Source organism: Carassius carassius, chromosome 50 (genome assembly GCF_963082965.1).
Source record: "Carassius carassius chromosome 50, fCarCar2.1, whole genome shotgun sequence".
Classification (NCBI taxonomy): domain Eukaryota; kingdom Metazoa; phylum Chordata; class Actinopteri; order Cypriniformes; family Cyprinidae; genus Carassius; species Carassius carassius.
In genome coordinates this window covers 18479739-18504682 of record NC_081804.1, presented here as the reverse complement: position 1 = coordinate 18504682, position 24944 = coordinate 18479739, and the positions used below count along the sequence as shown (strand labels likewise).

Genomic DNA, 24944 nt, shown 5'->3' with positions numbered 1-24944 from the left:
AAGACTGCTGATCTGACAGTTGTCCAGAAGACAATCATTGTCCACCCTTCACAAGGAGGGTAAGATACAAACATTCATTGCCAAAAAAGCTGGCTGTTAACAGAGTGCTGTATCCAAGCATGTAAACAGAAATTTGAGTGGAAGGAAAAAGCGTGGAAGAAAAAGATGCACAACCAACCGAGATAACCACAGCCTTATGAAGATTGTCAAGCAACATCGATTCAAGAATTTGAGTGAACTTCACAAGGAATGGACTGAGGCTGAGGTCAAGGCATCAAGAGCCACCACTCACAGACGTGTCAAGAGATTTGGCTAAAGTTGTCGTATTCCTCTTGATAAGCCACTCCTGAACCACAGACAACATCAGAGGCATCTTATCCGGGCTAAGGAGAAGAAGAACTGAACTATTGCCCAGTGGTCCAAAGTCCTCTTTTCAGATGAGAGCAAGTTTTGTATTTCATTTGGAAACCAAGGTCCTAGAGTCTGGAGGAAGGGTGGAGAAGCTCATAGCACAAGTTGCTTGAAATCCTGTGTTAATTTTCTACAGTCTGTGATGATTTTGGGTGCTATGTCAACTTCTTGTGTTGCTGACCAGCTTTTTGAAGATGCTCATTTCATTTTCCAGCAGGATTTGGCACCTGCCCACACTGCCAAAAGCACCAAAAGTTGGTTAAATGACCATGGTGTTGGTGTGCTTGACTGGCCAGCAAACTCACCAGACCTAAACCACAGAGAGAATCTATGAGGTATTGTCAAGAGGAAGAGGAGAAAGTAAAGACCATAAAAATGCAAATGAGCTGAAGGCCACTGTCAAAGAAACCTGGGCTTCCAGACCACCTCAGCAGTGCCACAAACTGATCACCTCCATGCCACGCCTAATCGAGGCAGTAATTAAAGCAAAAGGAGCCCCTACCAAGTATTGAGTACATGTAGAGTAAATGAACATACTTTCCAGAAGGCAAATTTATTGGTCTTATGAAGTATTCTAATTAGTTGAGATTGTGAATTGGTGGGTTGAACCAAAGACTTAAACTACTTCAGTCTATGTGCATTGAATTTATTTAATACACAAGTTTCACAATTTGAGTTGAATTACTGAAATAAATGAACTTTTCCAAGACATTCTAATTTTTTGAGATGCACCTGTATATATAACTGAACTGCACTCTTGCCCACCTCTTCCAACTGAGCCAGGGACTGCTAAACAGAAAGATCACACTATTCAAACGAACCAGGGTTTTTGTGATTAAGTTTGCCTAGTGTGAGGACACCGTAATTATTCTCCCCCACCCACGAGTCTCTACCCGTGTCTCAAGTGTTGTCCTGCGCTGCACTCTGCTGCGATGGGTCCTGCAATCGTGCAGGCCTCTACTCAGAAAATTCCTGTTATAATGTAATGAAAAAGGCTCTTGACTCTTGTTTTCTATTCAATTTAAGTACATTTATGTTATAAAGTTAAGATTTACAATAAATATTTTAACTGCTACTATGTAAAAGGAATACTGCTGTAAAAAAAGCATCTTATTTGTGTTTGTGTTTGTAAACCAAATGTTATTGCACTTTTGTTCATATAGCAGTACTTTTAAATTAAAAAAGTACACAATACACTACTTTTGAATGCATTATTAGTTTTGTGCATAGCAATGACGCGGACAATCATGTGATTAATTGCGATTAAACATTTTAATCGTTGGCCAGCACTAAAGCACTAAAACAATCACACATTTTTTTCTAAAATTGCGAATCATCCTACCTAACATTAAAGTTTTTAAAAATACTTTTACATTGCTATAATTTCACATTAAATTTTCAAATTAATGTACAAACAAAAAAGACAGTATATTTTTTATATTTGTATAATGGCATCATTTTATGACTGTATGAGCAAGTATGATACTAATACTACTGATGTCTCTTTGAAATTGTGTTTTTTTTCCTAATATTTAACCATTGACTATAGCCATTCGACATTACAGTATAACTGAGAGCTATCAATATGAACCTTTATTATACTACTTAAAACAACTTCTAATTTATGTAGACTTAAAACAATCTTCATATAAACCCATTATAATAAATGCCATATTTAGCGACATATGCCCTTCAGCAAGTAGGAAATATACAAAAATGTAATAAAGTTATTAAAAACACTAAATTATAAATTAAATATAGATGAATCCTTAAAGCTATAAAAAATTATAATTGTTTTTCTTTTTTTTCTTTTGTTGTTTGATTAACAGACATCAAAGCAGCTGGTTATTAGGTGTTTTGGCTCCTATTTACTTTTATTACATCTCTTTACTTATTCTGACCCACCTCAGCTCTTAAAGTCTCTACTAATGAGCTTACGAGTTGAATTGGGTGTGTTAGATGAGGGAGACAGTGCTGCTTCTCCAGGAGTAGTTTTGAAAACCACTGCATTTTAGAGACGTCCTTCAATGTAACTCATATATAACAAATATATGCACACTCAATATTAAGGCAACTTTAATTGCCTTTTTGTTAACTTCATGACTTAAAGGGTTAGTTCATCCAAAAATGAAAATTAATCATGTGACATCAGAGGGTCAGTTGGAATTTGTTGAAACATTGAAAATACATTTTGGTCCAAAAAAAAGACAATGCTGAATAAAGTTGTAATTTTTGTTATTTTTGGACCAAAATGTATTGTCGATACTTCAACAAAATCAAACTGACCCTCTGATGTCACATGGACTACTTTGATGATGTTTTTCTTACCTTTCTGGACATGGACAGTAGACCGTACACACAGCTTCAATGGAGGGACTGAGAGCTCTCGGACTAAATCTAAAATATCTTAAACTGTGTTCAGAAGATAAACTGAGGTCTTACTGGTTTGGAACGACATGAGGGGGAGTTATTAATGACATAATTTAAATTTTTGGATGAACTAACCCTTTAACTGATGAGATGACCACAACATTGCATGTTCATTGTTTATTTCGCGCTTTGATTTGAAATGATACAGGCTACAGTGCGCGCTGCCGGATTTGTAAGTGCAACTGAACGAGCACTCGGTATGTGTGCAGTTGCTTTTCCGCACTCGTTCGACGCAGGCTTGGTGTTGAGGTGTGTGAGTAATGCGTGTCTGAAAAGTCTCACATTCTATGTGGTCGTAAAGACATTCTGCGTCTGAATAAATGCAATTCTAATCATGAAATAAAAAGAGACAGAAGCAGAAGTAGTGATTTGGGTGGCCAAACCTAGCTCTGCCCTGCATTAATTGCATTTTTTCAATGCGTTAAATGGAAAAATTAATCACCTGAATTAACAAGCTAATTTTGACAGAACTAATAAACGTCAAGATAAACAAAAGAAGCATGTTACCTGGTAGTTTTCCCTGCACAGCCACCTCATCAAACTCACTAGGAAACTTCATTCCATCGGATATCCGTTCACCGTAAGTCAAAAGGTCATACAGCAGCAGACCAAACGAATATACATCTGCCTGGACGTTATAGATGACATTACCTCGGGCGACCTCCGGGGCTCTAAAACCTTTGTGAGGGAGACACAATATTAGAATATATAAAGTAAACACCCTCTGTTTCATAGAGGATTATGGGAAAGTTAGAGGTACCCGGTAGGGGTGCACGATAAATATCGGCCAAAAAATGTGCATCTTCTCCATAAAGTCGGTCCTCTAGTCAGCAGTAAATTCCATCACAACCGTGATTTCACATAGAGCAGTGGTTACTACACAGAGCCATTGATAACTGACAAGCTGCACGAATCTACGTTCATTATCACTGTGGATTTGCGCAGCTTGTCAGTTAAAGGAACACTCCACCGTTTTTTTAAATAGGGCTTATTCACATTATTTCCTACATTTAGATAGGCGGGCAAATGCATTTTTGTGTCAGTGCATGCATTGTTTTAGTTTGACTGGGTCGGCGTTAGCTTAGCTTAGCACAATGAATGGAATCCTTTGTTGCCAGCTAGCATGGCCTGAGTAAAAGTGATCAAAAAAATTTAAAAAACCACCTAATTACTTCTTGCGGCCTGCGTATTCACAACGAGTACAAATAGCGATCCAGATTAACACTAGGCGATTTCCTAGGCAGATATTGACTTGGGACTATATTATGGGGAAGCACAGGCGAAGCACTGCTGCTTAGGCGAAGCACTGCTACTTCAGCGCAGAGATATCACGCAACACATGAAATCCCACGACTTCCGTCAACATACCGGCGTGAATAGTAGCTGCCTGGCTATTTTCCTTACAGTACACGAATGGCGATGAACATGGCTGATTTTGAGAGAGACGAAGAGGGTGACTTCTCAGACAGTCAAGAACCAGAACCATACCTATTTGAACCAGAGTTTACAGAAGATGAGCTGCGTGCTTTGGAAATAGAACGACAGGAGGAGGAGGTTGCGATCGCTCAACAGCCTGAGGACGTGAGGATGAGAGCCAATATGAACTGGTGGAGTGAATGTGGGGGAATATGCCAATCTTTGCCGACGGAAATAGAGTGTCTGTGCTGTAGAGAGTAGGACATGTTTTTGCCATTGATGACCAGGCTCAACACGTCAGATCAAGATGAGCGTGGCCGAAGTTGTGTCACATCTACAGAGGATTTCACGGCGCTGATCCATTCTGCAGTACTCGATTTTTTTTTCCGGTGTGACAAAGTGAACTGGAAAAAACGCCCCTCGCCGAATGGACCAAATGGACAGCTGTCCACAGAGTAAGTGATTATTTTAATCATGACACATGTATAGATCGAACCATATTATACCTGTATTCACATAGAGTTGATGTTTTCACAGGCAATATAGGTTATATAGGAAGAGAAATAAAAGACAACTTACATGTGCACTTTGTTCTTCCTGTGCTTTGAAAATAGATGGGACGGCTGTATCTTTCAGACGTAGTACCGTCTTTCTGGACCCATATTCCATTTTTTCAAAGTAGTCCTCTGGTGCAAAATGTTCTTCGCAAACACGATACTGCTTTATTTTGTTGAGAGGCGTTGAACTACAGATCTCCAGAGCTGCTAGCCATTTATTTCTCAGTTCCACATTAGATGGAATTCTGTGAAACATTACATTCGTGTATGTCCTTTGCTTGTTCTCACAACCTTTTGCTATGCAAGTAATAACCATGTTTGCTGTAACTTCTCAAAATAAATCATCCAAAAGCGAACACACTCGGTGCAGGTCACGCCGGTATGTTCTTCTTCTTCTGTTTTCTTTGATGCGTTGCACGCCGGTATGTTGACGGAAGTCGTGGGATTTCATGTGTTGCGTGATATCTCTGCGCTGAAGTAGCAGTGCTTCGCCTAAGCAGCAGTGCTTCGCCTGTGCTTCCCCATAATATAGTCCCAAGTCAATATCTGCCTAGGAAATCGCCTAGTGTTAATCTGGATCGCTATTTGTACTCGTTGTGAATACGCAGGCCACAAGAAGTAATTAGGTGGGTTTTTTTGTTTTTTTTGATCACTTTTACTCAGGCCATGCTAGCTGGCAACAAAGGATTCCATTCATTGTGCTAAGCTAAGCTAACGCCGACCCAGTCAAACTAAAACAATGCATGCACTGACACAAAAATGCATTTGCCCACCTATCTAAATGTAGGAAATAATGTGAATAAGCCCTATTTCAAAAAACGGTGGAGTGTTCCTTTAACAACGGCTCTGTGTAGTAACCACTGCTCTATGTGAAATCACGCACCTGATGGAATTTACGGCTGATTAGAGAACTGGCTTTACTGACAAGATGCGCATTAATTATTGGCCGATATTTATCGTGCACCCCTAGTACCTGGTGTTCCTTCTGAGCTGCGGACACCCATACTGCAACAGTACTGCGCTATGCCATAGTCTGTGATTTTAGCAATGACCTCAGCATCCGTCTTCAGGTTAAACAACAGAACATTGTGCGGCTTCAGATCTCGGTAGATAATCATAGAAGAGTGCAAATACCTGTTTGAATAAAAAAAAAAAGAAGTAGAGTAAATGCTGTCCTAAAGCTTAAACTTGTATTGAACCCAGAATGTTTCTTTAAATGTGATTTCTTTAAAGCTTTTGTGTGTTGTGTAACTAGCGTACCCACCTGAGACCATCTGCCACATGCAGTGCTATCCTGTGCTGTAGTTTGCGGCTGAGGCGGCTGTTTTCATACTCAAAAAGCGAGTCCAGAGAGCCACATGGGGCGAGTTCCATCACAAGAATGTGCGGGTTACAACCAGCAGCCAAAAGCCCCACCAGACTGGGGTGACGCAGTCTGCCAAGAACTGCCAGTTCCTGGAAACAAAGAATTAAAAAGGCAAATACACCAATCATGTACTAATGCTGGTACTTGGACATGTCCTCATGTCCTAACCGAGTAAAAGACTTGTCGGGGATCTTTTTCTATAGCATAACTCACCTGTCGTAGCAGCCGATGAACATAAAGTGTAGATGCATGTTTATTGAAAATCTTCACAGCAACTTCCTCATTCTTGTACACAGCTTTATATACAGAGCCAAAGCCTCCATCTCCTTCATTAAAAAATACTGTTAGTTTATACTTGCATTACTTTGTTGACAATCACAGTTTCTATAAAAGTCCTTCTGTTAGTCAAATCAAGTAACTTCTTTCTTAATACATTAATTAATTCATTAATTAATTCATTATCTTGCATTAGCAACAAGTTTCCACAAGCTTTCATGGTTGTGGTTTTCAAATGTCAATAGTTTAAATTTTTTTCTTAAATTGATCCAAAAAATTTGTTTCCAGGACCCAGGTATCTTGGTCCTAATCTTCCCAAGCTGGCAATTGACGGGAAAAATACTGATGAGTTGAAAACACAGGCAAACATGTAAACTGGTGTTTAGTGATCCCCATTCTACTCCAATACAAAAGCATAATACAGCCAGTCTGTTACCTTTCATGTGGTCATTTGTGCTGTTTGGTGTGAATAAATTTAAAAGGGAACTTTCTGATGTTTGAAAATTGTTTGAAATTGATGTTCTCTTGATTTGTGCTTATATATGAAAGTGCAATCATTCTGATGATACTATTTAAACTGATCTGAGCTGGATAATGACATCCTTGAATTCAATGATGAACTGCCTTTTTGTTTTGACACTATTTTCCTATTTAATGCTGTTCAGTTGCTTTGTTACAATCTATATTGTTAAAAGCACTATATAAATAAAGGTGACTTGACTTGATGGACAAAAAGTTAAAATGGTGATAATCATGATTATTCATTGTGATTATATATATATTTTTTAGCAAAATAATCACGATTAACCATACCTAAGTACCAGTGTCAAGTTCATACAATTTTATATGGTTTCAATTTAGCTATAAGCAGTTCTACAAAAGGCAGCCATGTTGTTTGTTATTAGCCTTGAGTCAGTGTTGATTCAATGAAGTTCAATAACAGTGTCAACTTTAACACATTAGACATATGTTTTTCATTCTCTGCCTTAGAGAGGTAATCATTTATTAATGTACTAACCCAACATATAGTCCATTGAGAGCTCCATCTCCAGTTGCTCTGGATCCAGTATGGTGCTGGACGCCTGATCACACAGTACCAGGTCTGGAGAGATCTGAGAGATTGGCAGAGTACAGCTGGGGTCTTCTGGGTTCACCAGCAAACCATCTTACAGACAAGCAACCAGTCAGTACAGTACAGGTTTTGCACCATTTTTATACACCAGGTTATCAAGAAAGGAGTTGTGTTTCTGAACGTGAACGGAATAGAGACCTGCATTGATTTTGGAGAGAAGATCTTCCAGCAGCATCTTTTGGCAGTTTTTTCCATCACTGAAGCTGTACACAGCCCATTTCTTAAGCAGTGTCTCTCCGGTGCCATGGACATCAGTGACGAGGAGGCCTGGAAACCATTCTTCCAGCAGAGAGTCAATGTGATCCACCACCTGCCCAAACAACACACGACCTACAGTACACACAGGACAGTCATCACTGACACTATCACAATCATCACCATCACAATCATCCTTACAATCACTGAATCAAATGCATATTCATTTCACAAGCTGCTCAAATCCACACTGATAATGAACTTTGTCAATTAACAACAGCTCTGTGTAGTAACTGCTGATCTATGTGAAATCACGCACGTAATGGAATTTACCGCTGATTAGAGAACCGGCTTTACTGACAAGATGCGCATTAATTATTAGCCGATATTTATTGTGCACCCTAATCTCTTTTGAATGCAATTCAAATGTGTCAGTCGTTGCCATGTTAACACAAGTTTTTACCATAGGTGTTTACATATGATATGAGATGTAATAACCACAACGTTATGGAGGATGATCAGAAAATTCTTTAGATTTGTGTTTACATTGCACAAAATAGCATGCTTAGCAAGCTACGGAGAAATTAGCAGACATTCAAAAGACAAGTGACAGATCCTGAGTGGCGATGTCACGCACACACACTCTACCAGCACAGTTGTCAGAACCGCTTGGCCCGATAGTGGAAAAGCGGCTCGAATGTCCGCGTTTACACGTCACAAGCTTCTGATCGGATTTACTTCATTTTACCATTTACCATTTTACATGCACACACTGCCTGAATATACAGTTTCCCGCTACTGTTGCATACTGTTTTAAAAAGCACACGTGATATTTATCTACTTCGGGTCCTAATTAGGCGACGACCAGCACATGAACTGTTGTGCAGCTTAACGTTACTTAAAAAATATATATATAAAAAGGTGTAAAAGTGCCCCTTCCCGCACCTAAAACTAGTCGTCTGTTGATGAGAGTCTTAAACAAGGACTGGTGGGACGTGGTCCTGTTCCACTTCACATACACCGAGTGAAAGGAGAGTTTTATAATGACAGGACACTTACTAATGATGCTTTATTCACCAGTTTCGGTTTTCAATCCGATCAAGTTTTTACATGTCCTCTCACGGATTACAAAACCACCCCTTTACAATCCGATCAAAATTTTAGTCCGACCTGGCCAATTCAATCCGATTGACATGTTTACATGTGACTTTTTTATTCTGATTGTGCTGCTAGTCCTATTATGACCGGATTAGTAGTGTCCATATAAACGCAGCTATAGACATTATGTCTGTGGTGAACACATTCGAAAAAGCATTATACAAATCAAACATTTGTTTTTACGTTTTTTCTTTTTCAGTCACAACACTGCAACACAGAAAGGCCTTTGTCCCACCCTTAAGTTTCACATAAAACTAGACAAGGGGACTGTGATTGGTCACTTTTCATATCAGTCAAATCACTGTTTCTGAACTACGGCAGTGTGGCGGGGGAGGCGTGGTTTAGCGAAGTCTGCAACGGGAGAGCAAATGAAGAGACGAGCGGTGATTGGCGTGGGGAACCGGTATTTAAGCCGCACGACAACCGGCAAAGGACGAGAGAGCTGAGGACTCGTGGGGGAAAAGAGCTGAGACAAGCTGGAGAAACGAAGCAGACAGCAGTAACTTAGCGTGAAGGACGTTTGAATGTGGGCGCATGTGGCCCGACTTTATTTTCTGTTTTACTTTGTTTGATCAATAAATACCCACGAGCCTCAGAACGCCGATCGCGGTCTCCTTCCTCTTTGATCATCTGAACCATACCACAGGCAGTTTGTGTGGGCAATGTCGTATTAAATTGGAGTGAAATGGAAATGAAATGGAGTGGAAAAAAAATGGAGTGAAAATGGCATACAAATACTCCTTGTTAATTATAAGCACCTTTAAGCACTTTTCAACAAAACATCCAAATTTCTGAAAGCCAAGTTTCATGCACTGTAAGTACTTTGTGCAAACCCTGATCATGACATCAACATTATCGCCATCATCATGACCAGTATGCCATTATCAACATCACACCATCAACATTCCCACATTACCATCACATTATCACCCCATCATAGTCATCACCATTACATTACTATTATGAAATCACAGTCATCATCACCTTTGAGAGAGCAGGGGACAGTGATCTTGATGAAGCTAGCTGGGTTGTCTTCTAGAGACAATGCCTCCACCAGACAGTAAGCTTCAGCAGACCAGCTCAGATAGATGCCCTTCCTCCAGTAGATCCTGTTTGGTCTCAATGCTTTTTCTGCAGAGTATGAACACAATCGAAACAATCTCAATTCTTATTCATTTGGCAGACCCAATCAACTTACAGTACATTCAAGCAATACTTTTATAATACTTAATATTAGAATGTTTGTACCTTTGGAATCAAACCTATGTTCATGCCATGGCAAGTACAATGTTTAACTAGTGACAAGATTTTTTTTTTTGACTTCCAGTGTTTGTGTTATGTTACCTTTGCCGTAGAGCAGGAATGCAGACACTTCCAACAGATGGCTGATCTGTCTGGACCAGTAGCCCATGGGGAAGTATGGCATCTCATAAAGCCGAACAATCACCTCTGAATTCTCACAGTGAGGGAGCTCAATCACTGGCCTTTGATCTGATAGGCTGGGGACATGGCGAACATTTAAAATTACCACCATAAAACATTCTCTATCAATTAAAAAAAAAATGGTCCTATACTACCTGCTAGGTATAAGTAACTGGTCATCTCCAAAGGGAAGAGCTATTTGAAACTTTTCCAATAGTTTGAAGTACTGAGTCAGATGATTTTTTGGGAAACAGCGACTTTTGTTTAGAAACTTTTCTACAGTGGTTCGCTGCACCACACCTCTAGTGCTGCCCCACTGACCAGTGCTCCTTAGAGTGAGCGTCTGTCAATCACCAAAACAGATGAAACATTACTGTTATGAATGAATCACCGGGAAGAGCAATGGGTGTATGTGTGTGTGTGTGTGTGTGTTTTACCTGTGAGATGATGTTAGATAACCATTGTGGGTCAATGAAGTACAAATCCTTTAGCTGAAGCACTGGATCATCAAAGTGCAGCAGGACACCTAGAGACAAACACAGACAGAAGGTCTGTTTATAAGGTTAAAACAATAACTCCAATATGTAAAAAGGCAACTGAAAACTAGCAAAAATGTATTAACAGTTATGTATGGTGAAAACTTTCCTTCACAGAACAACACACTGAAATCTGACGCTCACATATAAAAAACAATTCTCTTAAAGGATCATGCAAGTGCCTAAATCAGAAGAAATCAAATATTGGACATAAACAGCAAGAATACATCAGAAAGAGATTCAGGAGTGAAGCAACTCTCACCAGCCTCACTGAGGAAGTTAATGGCATGTGGTAACTCTCCCTCCTCTAGCTGCAGCTGTGATTCCTGTATAATCTCCAGTAGTCTGTTGTGACTGAGCACTGGGAAATCAGTGGGTACATGTGACCTCTCCTGTAAAACTCTCCTCTCTAACTCCACATAGCAGTCTGGAATCAGCTGCCCCATTACCGGCTGACCCTGGATCTGCCAATGCCAATGCCACAGACAACTCATTAAATAAATACAATGCAATGAAAACCAATTTGAAAGACATGATCATACTTGTGAAAAAGAAGTACACTTCAAAATACTTTGAATAAAAATAATTATGTAAATAACAGTCATTATAAACACAAACAATTAATATTTTTTTATTGCTATTTCTTTTTTTGCAAATACCCCCCTCACTGTAGCTCTCCAATCAAATCTCAAATCAAATCATCATGACAAGTTTGACATCTGCACAAAAAAAATCACCTTGAACCCAATGAGCTCTCTATACAAGGCTTTGCGCAACCTGCTGACGGACTCAGACTCCTCACAGGCACATAGTATGTGGTTCTCTTTGATCACTGGAAAACCCGGTTGAGACAGCTCCTCTCGCAGCTTCCGAACACACTCCTGTAGGTGGTGTTCTTCACACACATCTGCATGAGTTCCAACCACAATCACAGGGGACTGTCCGGCTACGGCCTTAGAAACAGACATGCATGTTTCTGAAACATTTCAGTTAAAAATAGATTCATTTGCAACATTTAAAAAAGTTAGGGTTAGTCCAACTTTTTCCTTATACATACAGTATACTCAGATAGCAAATCTCAACTGCATGATTCATTGTATTATCAAAATGAATTCTATATTATCATCCAGCTCTAATCTTCTAAATGTGACTATAAAGGCATGACAATATCAAGATATTGTTAACATTAACATGACGATTTACTGTAAAGCTGCTTTAAAACCATATGTTGTGAAACATTCTTTACAAAATACATTTGACTTGATGTGACCTACATTTTAGATTATGTTGCAGTTAAAATTTTTAAAAAGTTGTACTGCAACAAGTGAAAAGTGTGTTGTAAATGCAATCTGTGCTTGCTGGAAGGAGCTAAATGTTAAACTTACTTTAATGTTAAAGAGCCAGGGTTTGATGGCGTCTATCTCACTGGGTCCTTTACTCGGGTCATACAGCACTAGATAGAGTGCCCTGGAGCTCATAAAGTGAGGGTGAAATCCACTGCACTCTTCACCACCTACAAAACAGAAAGACAAATCCTGTATTTCCTACTGACATTTTTCCATTTTTGGTATGTTGCTAGTATCGTGCAGATGCTTACCTGAGAACTCCCAAACATTCAGGAGCATTTTCCTCTTGTCTTTGTTTCTGATGGCCCAGTCTCTAACGCTGATGCCGATGGTGTGCTGATCAGATCTCCAATGAGAGTGTTTGAGCTTCATCAGCTGATGAATCAAAGAACTTTTCCCGCTACATGGGCTGCCGACCACAATGAGTTTCATGCGGTAATATGGTACAGCTTTCTTCAGACGCTGCTGCAAGAATCTGTAAGAACAACAGCATTCACATTCAGGCTTGAAATGGTTGGACAAGTTATTTGCAAATGTGATATTAAAAGGTTCCTCCCTTTTTTAATATTCAATAACTTTTCTCAAAACTTTTGATTCTAGAAAAACACATGCAGACAGATTTAGACCTGATGATGTCTTTGGTTTTGTTCCCAATGTGCTTGAGGTCCATCTGGAGCTTCAGACCATCTAGAGGTAGATCCCATAAATGAACCAGCTTTCCCATCTCATCAGGGAAAGAGCGCAAACCTTCATTCTGACTGACATCAAGAGATGTCAGGCCCTCCAACATACCGATCTGAGGAGGGATCTGAAGAACAAAAGAATAAAACCCAAACTTCTTAACATTTTCTAACAAATAAACCCTTTCAGGCATGAGTGTGATATGAATCATACCTCAGTGAGTTTGTTGGAGCTCAAATGAAGTTTTTCCAGTCTGGCCCACTTGTACACCGGGCCGCTCAGGTCGAGCACAGAGATGTGATTATGACTGAACATCAGCTCTCTTAGGTTTACACTGACCCACAAAGCCGGTCCCGGCAGAACACTAATACTGTTATTTCTCATGTCCACCAAACGCAAACTAACCAGACAAAGAGACAGGTGAGGGAGAGGGTTAAAAACGGTTTGTGTATGCAAAGGAACAATCTGGGTTCAAAGCAAGTTGAGCTTTATTAACAGCATTTTTTAAATTATATTAATTATACAATTATAAAGACTTTAGGATGTACATGTTAGCATGTACAGTATAAAGTCACGGTTGCGGTTAATACAGTGTGTATATTAATATGTATTCTGGTGGAATGACTTGCCACACAGACTTTCACTGCAAGTGCATTACTGCAGACACAATGTTTGTACAAACTTATGGAGGAATTCAAATGATTTTCAAAAGCACATAACAGATGCTGTCGATAAAGTTATATTGAAATATGTTAATTTGAGACACACACACACAGACACACACACACACACAAAACTTACTTTGGCAAGTCACTGATTATTTCAGGAACACTTGTGAAATTGTTCTGTGATAGTTTAACAGTGGTTATTTTTGAAGGAAGGTGTGACAATGAACCTGCATGAAAACAAGACTGTCAATAACAACAGAAATAATTTTATTATTTTGAATTATCCATCCTAGCTTTCAAAAAACAATTTAACCTAAATCTTTAATTAGAGAGAAAATAAGTAGTGGAGAACTTGATATTATCCCGTGTAAGCTAAATGAATGGTGAAAAGTAGGCACCCAATACCATTTTGTGACAGCTTCTATTCATGTTGTAACTCTATGTGTGTTATATCAACTGTCACTGCTTGACACACTCTTTTCATTGTCTTTTTTCCCTATTGCATAATTGAGTAATCACCATAAATTCTATATCATTTGAGAGCTTAAAACCTCAAAATTCATCCTTTGAAATCTATTTTGAAATCAGACATTGCGGTCGAAATGGTACTTTAAAATCTTAAAAGGAGGTCCTCTCCCCCATAAGTGGGCGGTGCCAAGTGTCTTTAGAAAATGTTACGGTATTCAAAACTTTCTATAATCTTGACAAAATACATATAGTTGGAAAGGTCTAAATCTCAAGATTCTGTATTTGATGATAGAAGTAATATTGACAGAGAAATTTAGATATTTGTGACAGAAAATATATAAATAAATAAATAAATAAATAAAATTCAGTGGAGTTTGGATGGCACCCGGTGGCTCTATGTGGTATAACGCTCTAAATAAAATCTCACAGAAACCAGGAAGTCCAAATTTTGGAACGTAACATGTATTTAGACTTAAAGCTTTCATTTTTTTTATCTATTTTTATGGAAGCCTATTTCTGCCACTAAATAAAAAAAAATAAAACAAGGTAATTAGGACTTTTTATCCCACAATTCTGAATTTTTCTTCTCAAGATTTGCAAGTTCATATTGCAAGTGCAATTGCAAGTTTTTTGATACAAATTCTGTGATAGAAACTTGCAATTGCATGATATAAACTCACAACTGAGAGTTATAAAGTCAATATTGGGTGTTATAAAGTCATAATTACAAGATATGAACTCACAATTCTGAGAAAAAAAAAGTTAGAATTGTGAGATAAAAATTTATGAAAAAGTTATGTTCATTTGAAACATGAAACTTATGAAACAATATTTACTTTATATTTATATTTTATAATTTGATACTTTCATATTTTGAAATATGCATTAATTTGCTGATTGTCTTCTTTAAAAAGAGTCCAACCTCAGATCTGTATTCAAAAGCATTTTAAGTTTAAATTTAAGTTTGGATAGCACACTGTCACATCTATGTTCAGAAATGGGGGTGAGAGTTTAATGTTAACTGCCATTAAATCACTGTATTGTAAAGATTTTAGAAAGGCTGTATTATTAACAATAGTAGCTTAAAATATTGCTTTTCTTAAAACAAAAACTATTAAAAATTATTTTGCTAGTTGAAAAAAGCTAAAATAATAATAATAATAATAATAATAATATTAATAATAATGCTACAGTATGTAGACATATCAAAATAAAAACACCTAAACAAATGATTACAACTAAAAAGGAAACTGAAAACATAAAAATAAAAGTGAATTCAAAATATTAGTAAACACTGAAACAGCACATAAATAATAATAAAATAATACTGGGCTAAAACAATTGTTTCAGAGTTGTTTCAACTCATTATATTTTGATGAAAGATCACAAACACCGATATTTTTAAGAGCATAAAGAGGAGGAAACTTACTGATTTGGTTAACTGAAGCGATGAAAGTTTCCAACTTGAGACATTCAGTGAGGAAGTTGTCTGAAATGATTTTTACTTGATTCTTACTGATGTCTAAAACTTTCAACTCAGCCAGGCTGAGTGGGAGAGACAGTGCTGATATCTGATTGCTGGAAAAGAATTGTCAATAGTTTACTCTCCATTTGTGAATGCAACCTTTTTTCAACTTACGTATATCCAATAAGAAAACTGCAAGAATAAATGTGAGATATTACATTACACCAGCGCTTTAGAAATGCTATTATCTCATGACCTACCCCTCCAATAAGAGCTCCTCAAGTCTGTCCATGGTCTGCCCCAGCTGGAAGGGGAAGACAGTGATCTGGTTGAAGGAAAGGTTGAGCTGGCGTAAGGCTGGACTGCACACAGTTGGGTCCAGCAGCAGAAGAGGACCAATGCAGTTGCGAGAAACATTGAGCGTGCTCAGTGCAGGTAAACCCAGAAGCTCCACAGGAAGTGACTGCAGGAGGTTACCTTGAAGATCTAGACGCTTAAGACTTCTTAAATGCTACGAAAAAAAATACTGTATTGAGTATGGTTAAGAAATAATCACCAGATTAAATGATGATCAATATCAATGATCAATAACACAAAACAACAAACAAAACACAAATTAAAGATATAATTTGATAACTAGCTATAACTAGTATAAAGTATAAAGCTATAAAGTATTTATTTAGCACAAAAAATACTTTAATTTTTTAAATGTTCATGTGTTCTGCACTTTAAAGGATTAAAAAAACTATTTCAGATATTGTTCATGATATCAAAGGCCACCTGCATGATGTTTCTGAACACACTTAAGTTGCATTTCCTAATGAAGTTTTACTGCACATTTTAAGCAATGTTTTGATCATCTTTTGTTGTGATTTAAAGAAGCATACTGGTTTTTGAACAAACTGAACTCATAACAATATGTTATTTGATTACATTTGAGGTTAATAAACTTTAAATGTACTTCATACTCTAAACTGCAACTTAAAATGTGGGATTACAAATATAGAAAAATATGACATACAAGTTTCAATGGAATTCACATTATCGTACTGTATATTTCAGTTTACTATAAATCCTTGGTATTACATTCGGCAATACACTAACTATTTTACAAAGACAAAAGAATTATGAAATAACATTTCAAGATGTACATAAGTCCTACTTGAATGAGTAAAAAATGTATTTAATCTAAATTTATACCAGTGTTGGGGGTAACGAGTTACAAAGTAACGTTTTACAGTAACTATATTACTATTTTGGCTAACAAAGTAAAGTAACGCATTACTCTAATAATATTGGTAACTACACTACTTTACTAGACTATAGGAACGCGCTTTCCTTCATTACACATGCCGTGTTTGCCTGTGTGTAAAGTTCTGGGCCGGGTTTCCTGATAACGATTGATCTTAGCGCTTAAGAGCGTTTTCTACGAGTAATTTTATGATCGTTCGTTATTGTTTCACGTGCGTTTCCCAACAATCACGTAGCTGTACTTTAAGTGCTGCTTAGAGGAGTCGCTGTCCGTTTGTCAAGTGCTGAAATGTCATCTTATAGAATGACTCGTAATTGTATTACACGCTCGTTTATTGACGTTAACCTAATGCTGCGTTCCAGACAGACAACTTGGATATAATAACTATAATACAATACTATATTATATTATAGTGTATAATATTATACTTTACACAATAATATATAATGTACATTTAATACAGTAGAGAGAGAGAGAGAGAGAGAGAGAGAGAGAGAGAGACAGACTTTATGTCCGGGTCTAATACATACATAGCTGGTTTTCATGCACTTCAGCAAGTCATTGACATATTTACATGCTTAAAAAATAACTTAATTTATTCAATTTTTTCTTAAAATAGCCTTATGAAATGTGTTTCCCCCTCCAGAACTGCACTGAGAGTCATGCTGCGTTCACTTCATGAGCATTTGACCGTTTGATTTGAGTTAAACTAGCGTCACATCACATACTCGGAACTGTAAAGGTATTCACGTTAACACGTCAAAATAAGATTGTGATTTATTTTAAAGACAAGTATTTGATTAATACAATTATATTTAACCATTAAAAAGGAGTTGAGAAAAAATTATTTTGAACAGTCGTGAAGTAAATTCAAATTCAAATGTACGGAAGTACCTACTCAAACAGTATGCAATTTTGGACGCACCATTCTGTTTTTTTTTTTTATATACATATGCTAGTGTAAGCACATAGTCATATACTTAGCCTTTCAAAGCATACTCCATTTGATATTGTGTGTGAACGCTGGCAGTCGACACATGCGCTCTAGAAAGCTTCATCTTTGTCCAGTATCTGCACCGTTTTTCTCCAGAAGTAATGACTGATAAAAATGTCATTGTACTCTTTTAAATTAAAGTTGCAGCTCTCTCATAACCCCCTCACACAAGCGCTTTTCAATATTCCGTCAATTAAGTTTAGTTCTCTTACGAGAGCTCTCTCGTACTGCGTCTTAGCTAAGACGCTACGGGAAAAGTCTCTTTTCACGAAATACTTAAGCAAAAAATTATCCTTAATTTTGTATTTTTGTAAAGCGCATTTGCAGCAGTACACAGCCATAGGCGAGACGGCTCGTTCGCTCATTGGCTTGTTCTGCGGCAACTGCACAGCCTATCGAGCGCGGGCTGATGCAACATCAGACCAATAAGGGCGCTTCGCGCCCTTCTTGCCACTACCCGCCGAAACGGGTGTGGCCCAACCTATAAAAGGAGCTCGAAAAGGCTGACTCACCTGATTTTTCATCTCTTCAGCGAAGCTCACGCATCGCTGGATCACGGAGGAAGCAAGCGCCGTCTGAGAAAGCACATCAGCAGGACGAGCCATTCTGAAGCTGCTGGCATCGCCGCCTTCCACTGCCGTTCCTGCTGCGCTATCCGGCGCCTATATCCTTTCAATTCTGTTATATCCAAGCTGTTCTTTATGTGTGTGTGTGTGTGTTCGCCCTGCAACACACACTCGTAAAAGAGCTCGCGTCTTTTTTAAGATGCTTTCCTGCGGCTCGTCAGAGCCCCGCTCAGCGAGGGAGACCGGTGTGATCTGTGTCTCCTGCCTGGGTGAAGATCATGCAGCGCTCGCGCTCGCTGACGGCGGATGCCCCCACTGCGAGCTGTTGCCATGGTGACTCTGAGGACTCGCCTGGCCTTTTTCTCTGAGCCTGCATTCTCCGCTGCGCTGAGGCGCCGTAAAAGCATCGCTTCCAGCGGATTCCGGAACCGTCTTCAGCTCAACCGGTTCGCCCTGCTTCACCGCCCCCCCCTGCATCGCTTCCCGGTGGGCAGCACCCGCTGTTTGCCGGCGCGTCGTCCGAGGAAGTCGATCTCAGGGACGCGTCGGGGGAAGAGAACACGCGCTTTCTGCTAGCTTCAGGCAGTGAGGGCTGGGCGAGCTCCGAGGATCTCGCGCCTTCTGCTCAGAAGCCCAGCAGACGAGCTGACATCGAGAAGGAGCCGGGGCGAATGCTCGTGTTGGCCGCGATGAGTCTCGGCCGCGAGTGGTTTGCACCAGCGCCCCCCCCTCTCGTTCCCGGCTGGATGGTATTTCCCTTTCGGATGAGCGTACTTCTCAAAGCCCGCCTCATTTCTTCCTGAGCTTCACGAAGAGGTGGCGAAGGCTTGGAACGCTCCATATTCAGCGCGAACTCGTTCGTCTGTCTCACTAGCATTCTCCACACTGATGATGCTAAAAACAGGAACTACCACTCACTTCCGCCGGTGGAACAGGCGATAGCGACGCACCTTTGTCCGCCCTCTGCTGGACGGCGGCAAAAGCGGTGTTGCCATCTAAAGCCTGCTTTGTGACGCTGCGTCGGCACTACTAACGATGGCTGCTTCATCGAAGCGCAGGTGTACGAGTTCCGCTGTGGCCGAGCTCTCACCCAAGCGCGCCGCTGTTTCAGTTCCAGGAATTGTGACTGTCTCAGCGTTTTCTGCAATGCGCAAGCCTGCACAGTTGCCCGCTTGCCTGCACACAAAAGCCGTTATCACAACAGCTTCAGCAACTCAGCTCGAGACCCCCGTTCTCGCTCTACCGGCCGTCGCCCCGCGCCGTGGGAACCGCGGCAGAGGATTACGGTGAGGCTGGGAGCCCCGAAGCCATCCTAGGAAAGCCATCTATGCATGCTGCATGACGCTGCGTCGGCACTACACACGATGGCTGCTTCATCGAAGCGCCGGTGTACGAGTTCCGCTGTGGCTGGGCTCTCACCTAAGCGCGCCGCTGTTTCAGTTCCAGAGATTGTGACTGTTTCAGCGTTTTTTTTTGCAATGCGCAAGCCTGTACGGTTGCCCGCTTGCCTGCACACAAAAACCGTTATCACGGCTACCCAGATATTTCCCGAAAAAGGTGTAATTTCTGGTGTCCCGGCCACGGCCGATGGTACTATAAATGTAGTGACGATGCCCACTGCTCAGTGCCCATCTCCACATATAAGCACAGCCCTTCACACAGGGCTCGCACCCATAAAAGCGACTCAAGTCGATCACGCGCACTACATAGTAGACGTGCCTACTCCTCAGTGCCCACAATCACTATGTCACACGCGTCATGTGGTTTCTGTAAAAACAAAACCCGTGCACGCTCTTCCGGCCACGGCCGATGGTGCTATAAATGCAGTGATGATGCCCACTCCTCAGTGCCCATCTCCACATGTAAGCACAGCCCTGCACACAGGGCTCGCGCACATACGATCGACACAGATCGGTCGAGCGCGCCGCATAGTAAACGTGCCCACTCCCCAGTGTCCACATACACTATGTCACATACGGCGCGTGGTTTCTGTAAAAATGAGGCCCGTGCACGTACGCTCTGCACAGGCAGACAGCGAGTTGAAAGTGGTAAATGTGCACATATGCAGCCCACAGTTACTCGCAGACATATCGAGTCCCACGGGACCTGCTCAGCCTTCCCCCAGTCGGTTAAGCGCCGGGACGGGGTCGAGGAGGAGCGATCTGCCCGCTGTGATCAGCGCGCTCCCCGCCTCAAATGCGCAGCACACCTGAGCGCCGCCGTTGCCCGGTCAACAGAGCGCGCTTCGCATCCAGCTCTTAGCCATTCATGCAGATGCATGGTCAGCGCTTCCAGGGGTTTCGGATTGGGTGCTAGGCATTATAAAGAGAGGCTACTCGCTACAGTTTTTTCGACGCCCTCCGCGCTTTCAGCGCGCGTCGAAACTACGGTCAAAACAGAAGTAGCACACATACTTCGGGCCGAAATATCAAAACTGTTGAGCAAAGGGGCTGTAGAGCCTGTGTCTCAAGCTCAAAGCGAGGGGGGGCTGTACAGCAGAGACTTTCTGGTGCCCAAGAGAGACGGGGGTCTCAGGCCCATACTGGATCTAAGACAGCTGAACAAGGTATTGATGAAACGCAGTTTCAAAATGCTTACGACCAGGAAACTCCTCGAACAGATTCGCAGAGGGGACTGGTTCATGTCAATAGATCTGAGGGACGCGTATTTTCAAATACAGATAGCGTCAAACCACAGGCGATATTTGAGATTCGCCTTCGAGGGCCAGGCATACCAGTTTACAGTCCTCCGTGGCTCCTCGTACGTTTACGAGGTGCATGGATGCAGCGCTCGCTCCTCTCAGACTCAGAGACATGCGAGTGCTGGATTATTTGGACGACTGGCTGGTTCTGGCCCGATCACGAGCGGAGCTCGTGGACCACAGGGCCGTTTTACTCGATCACCTGGAGAAGCTCAGCCTCAGTGTCAATTGGGCGAAGAGTTCGCTGAACCCCAGTCAGACGATTCTGTTTCTGGGTATAGGTCTGAACTCGTGTTCCATGACGGCGCGGCTGTCACCACAGCGCGTGATGGGCATTCAGCGCGCAGCAAGTTCTTTCCGCTGTTCATGCCGAGTTCTGAGTTCATGCTCCGCATGCGCCCCCTGCAGTTCTAGCTGAAGACGCGGGTGCCGCGCAGAGCATGGGCGTCTGGCCGGCTGCATCTCAAGGTCAATCAGAGCTGTGTCACAGCTCTGGCACCTTGGACAGCGAACGGTTGGTACCGATCAGGTGTAAGCCTGGGGACTTCCCCGAATGTGAAGATGGTGTCGACGGACGCCTCCACTTCGGGATGGGGAGCGCTGCTCGAGGGCTGAACGTCCTTTGGCCTATGGTCAGAACGGGAAAAGCTCCATCATATCAACTGTCTGGAAATGCTGGCAGTGGAGAAGGCGCTGATGCGCTTTTGTCCCCAAATCAAGGATCACCCCGTCTTAGTCCGTTCGGGCAACATGTCTGTGGTGTCCTACATAAATTGCCAGGGCGGTCTCGGGTCCTGAAACCTGTACAGGCTAGCGGAACGCCTCCTGGTTTGGGCTCGGCGCGACATGCGTTCGCTGAGGGCAGTGCATGTGCCTGGGCTACAGAATCTGGGTCCAGACAGGCTGTCCAGAGGCAATGTTCCTACAGGCGAATGGTCTCTACACCGCAAACAGTCCGGCTGTTGTGGGAGAGATTTGGCAGGGCGGAGGTGGACCTCTTCGCGTCCCACGAAAACGCTCACTGCCCTGCGTTCTTTTCCAAGAACGAAAGTGCGCTGTCACGGGAATGGCCGTGCTGCCCGCTCTATGCTTTCCCTCCCGTCTCCCTCCTTCCGCAGGTGATAGAACGGGTGAGAGCAACGAGATGTTCAATACTGCTTGTAGCACCTCTTTTGAGGAACCAACCATGGTTCCCAGATTTGATGCAGTTAGCAGATGTCGCCCCGTGGCCAGTACCGTTGAGGAGGGACCTCCTCTCGCAGGCCAGGGGCTCGATTTGGCACCCTCAACCGGAGTTGTGGTCCCTCCATGTGTGGGCGCTCAACGGTAACCCGCTGATCTCGCAGTGGGAGTGCTGAATAACATCACTCAGGCTAGAGCTCCGTCGACACGACGTCTGTATGCATCGAAGTGGTTGGTGTTCTCCAGCTGGTGCACAGCTCGAGGATATTCACCCCTTAGTTGTGAGGTGACGGAGGTTCTCTCATTCCTACAGGAGCTGTTGGATAAGGGCAGAGCCCCATCCACGCTTAAAGTTTATGTGGCGGCCATCGCAGCGTTTTCTGAAACAGCGCTCGGTCAGTCATTAGGAAGGAATGATTTGGTCATCCGGTTCCTCAGAGGAGCTAGGAGGCTGAATCCTCCCAGACCTCCGTCAGTCCCTATGTGGGACCTCGCGGCGGTTTTGGAGCCCATGAAGGGTCCCCCTTTTTGAGCCTATCCAATCGGTTAGCCTTCAGCATCTGTCGTTCAAGACAGTATTCTTGTTGGCTCTCGCTTCGGTGAAGCGTGTGGGTGATTTGCACGCGCTCTCGGTGAGCCAGTCGTGCTTGGAGTTTGGGCCTAATGACTCAAGGGTCATACTCAAACCTAGGCACGGTTATGTGCCGAAATCCCTCAACACGCCGTTTCGGGCTCAGGTTATTGCCCTGTCAGCCCTGCCCTGTCAGAAGAGGATAGAGACTCGAGTCTTCTTTGCCCTGTCAGGGTTTTAAGAGCTTATGTGTCTCGCTCTGCTGCCTTTCGGCAGACGGAGCAGCTGTTTGTCTCGTTCGGCGGACGTTCCAAGGCAATGGCTGTTTCGAGACAGACTCTATCCAGATGGATAGTTGACGCCATAGCGTTAGCTTATGCTTCTGGGGGCCATCAGTGCCCGTTGGGCGTCAGAGCACACTCCACAAGAGGCGTCGCCTCGTCGTGGTCTACTGGGATCTCTCTTTGCAGGATATATGTATGGCGGCAGGTTGGGCCTCGCCGTCTACAGTCATCAGGTTCTATAACCTGGAGGTTCCCGCCTTGCAAGCAAGGCTGCTGTCGGTATAGTCGAATCAGGGCCCTGAGGGGAATTCTGAGTTCATGAGCGCTATGCGCTGCCGACTGTTATATGGGCAGTATTGCGTAAGACCCGCATTGCCACATTGGTCAGGAAGCCTCGGCTGTGTGATGTCATATTGCCGCATCTACGGATGCTGCTAGATATGGGACGGAGGGCTTTCCCCCTTTTCTGTCCTGGACTCTCTGTGAGTCCCTCAGGTGACTGTGCACTGTAAATCCTGGGCGTTGCTTCAGGTTTATTGGTGTGTAATCCCTGCGCGCACGGCGTTTTGCATTGGGTTCCCGTAAGCTAAGACGCAGTACGAGAGAGCTCTCGTAAGAGAACGTACTCGGTTACTAAACGTAACCTCGGTTCTCTCTAGAAGAGCGAACGAGTACTGCGTTCTCTGCCGTGCGCACGATTCACTCTGGTTCGCTTCGGCGATGAAATAAATCAGGTGAGTCAGCCTTTTCGAGCTCCTTTTATAGGTTGGGCCACACCCGTTTCGGCGGGAAGTGGCAAGAAGGGCGTGAAGCGCCCTTATTGGTCTGATGTTGCATCAGCCCGCGCTCGATAGGCTGTGCAGTTGCCGCAGAACAAGCCAATGAGCGAACGAGCCGTCTCGCCTATGGCTGTGTACTGCTGCAAATGCGCTTTACAAAAATACAAAATTAAGGATAATTTTTTGCTTCAGTATTTTGTGAAAAGAGACTTTTCCCGTAGCGTCTTAGCTAAGACGCAGTACTCGTTCGCTCTTCTAGAGAGAACCGAGGTAACGTTTAGTAACCGAGTACGTTTTCTCCTGTGAAACGACGGCCCGGGTCAGTGCTGCCACCTTGTGGAACAACTGATTAGTGCAAAACCAAATCAATGCGCATGTGCAAAGTACGCACTGTTATAAAAATCGGATGTTGCACATATAGTATGCATGTACTATTCTAGTCACAAAATACACGTGTACACATGGACTGTATGCTGACCATCGAGTACACATAAAAACCAATGTATACTTTGGCCATAAGTGTACTTCTTTTTCACTGGGAACTAAACCTAATTTAATTTGTTCTAATTCAGTTCAAAACACAAGAACTGATAAAAACTAAAATGTTTAAAGAAACATTGTGACTGCACATCGAATGCTGTTTCATGTTTATAACAAAAATGTTTACACACACCTGACAGAGAACACTGGGAAACTCTGATAGACTGTTGCTGCTCAAATCAAGCCGAAGAAGGCTTTCAATCTGCTGTTTGAGAGCGCTTGCACCCATCAGACAGGACAGATTGCCCAGCTCATTCCCTGAGAGGTCCAGCAGACGGATGGGCTCTTTGTCTACGGCCAGAGGAAAAGCACCAGTAGTGGAGTTTTCCATGAAACCCTGCCCTGTACATTTAAAACAAAACCAGACAAATTTAACAAGTGAACTAGTTTCAGGACTAGTTGCCATGTCAGACAGTTTTTAATGTGTACCTCTAATGTTGTGAGAGTTAAAGTGCTTATGTAGAGGTACGCTAGGATCCGTCTCACCATGGCATCCCTGCAGAAAGACATTCAAATGGTTAAAATCATTGTTAAAATCCAAGCACATA

General features: G+C 42.2%; 1 protein-coding gene across 1 annotated transcript in view; it reads right to left on the bottom strand.

Moving 5' to 3' along the window:
• lrrk2 (leucine-rich repeat kinase 2) overlaps window positions 1–24944 on the bottom strand; it is a 53250-nt gene that overhangs the window by 13626 nt on the left and 14680 nt on the right. The window contains exons 22-42 of the mRNA XM_059546312.1: window positions 24826–24892; window positions 24530–24738; window positions 15788–16038; window positions 15492–15640; window positions 13728–13821; window positions 13140–13326; window positions 12872–13053; window positions 12497–12720; window positions 12285–12412; window positions 11637–11852; window positions 11162–11363; window positions 10801–10889; window positions 10519–10706; window positions 10286–10440; window positions 9926–10072; window positions 7727–7918; window positions 7475–7621; window positions 6394–6506; window positions 6079–6269; window positions 5788–5948; window positions 3349–3519 (exon numbers count right to left, since the gene is read on the bottom strand). Of these exons, the coding sequence (XP_059402295.1) occupies window positions 3349–3519; window positions 5788–5948; window positions 6079–6269; window positions 6394–6506; window positions 7475–7621; window positions 7727–7918; window positions 9926–10072; window positions 10286–10440; window positions 10519–10706; window positions 10801–10889; window positions 11162–11363; window positions 11637–11852; window positions 12285–12412; window positions 12497–12720; window positions 12872–13053; window positions 13140–13326; window positions 13728–13821; window positions 15492–15640; window positions 15788–16038; window positions 24530–24738; window positions 24826–24892 (3463 nt within the window). The remainder of the gene's footprint in view (window positions 1–3348; window positions 3520–5787; window positions 5949–6078; window positions 6270–6393; window positions 6507–7474; window positions 7622–7726; window positions 7919–9925; window positions 10073–10285; window positions 10441–10518; window positions 10707–10800; window positions 10890–11161; window positions 11364–11636; window positions 11853–12284; window positions 12413–12496; window positions 12721–12871; window positions 13054–13139; window positions 13327–13727; window positions 13822–15491; window positions 15641–15787; window positions 16039–24529; window positions 24739–24825; window positions 24893–24944) is intronic.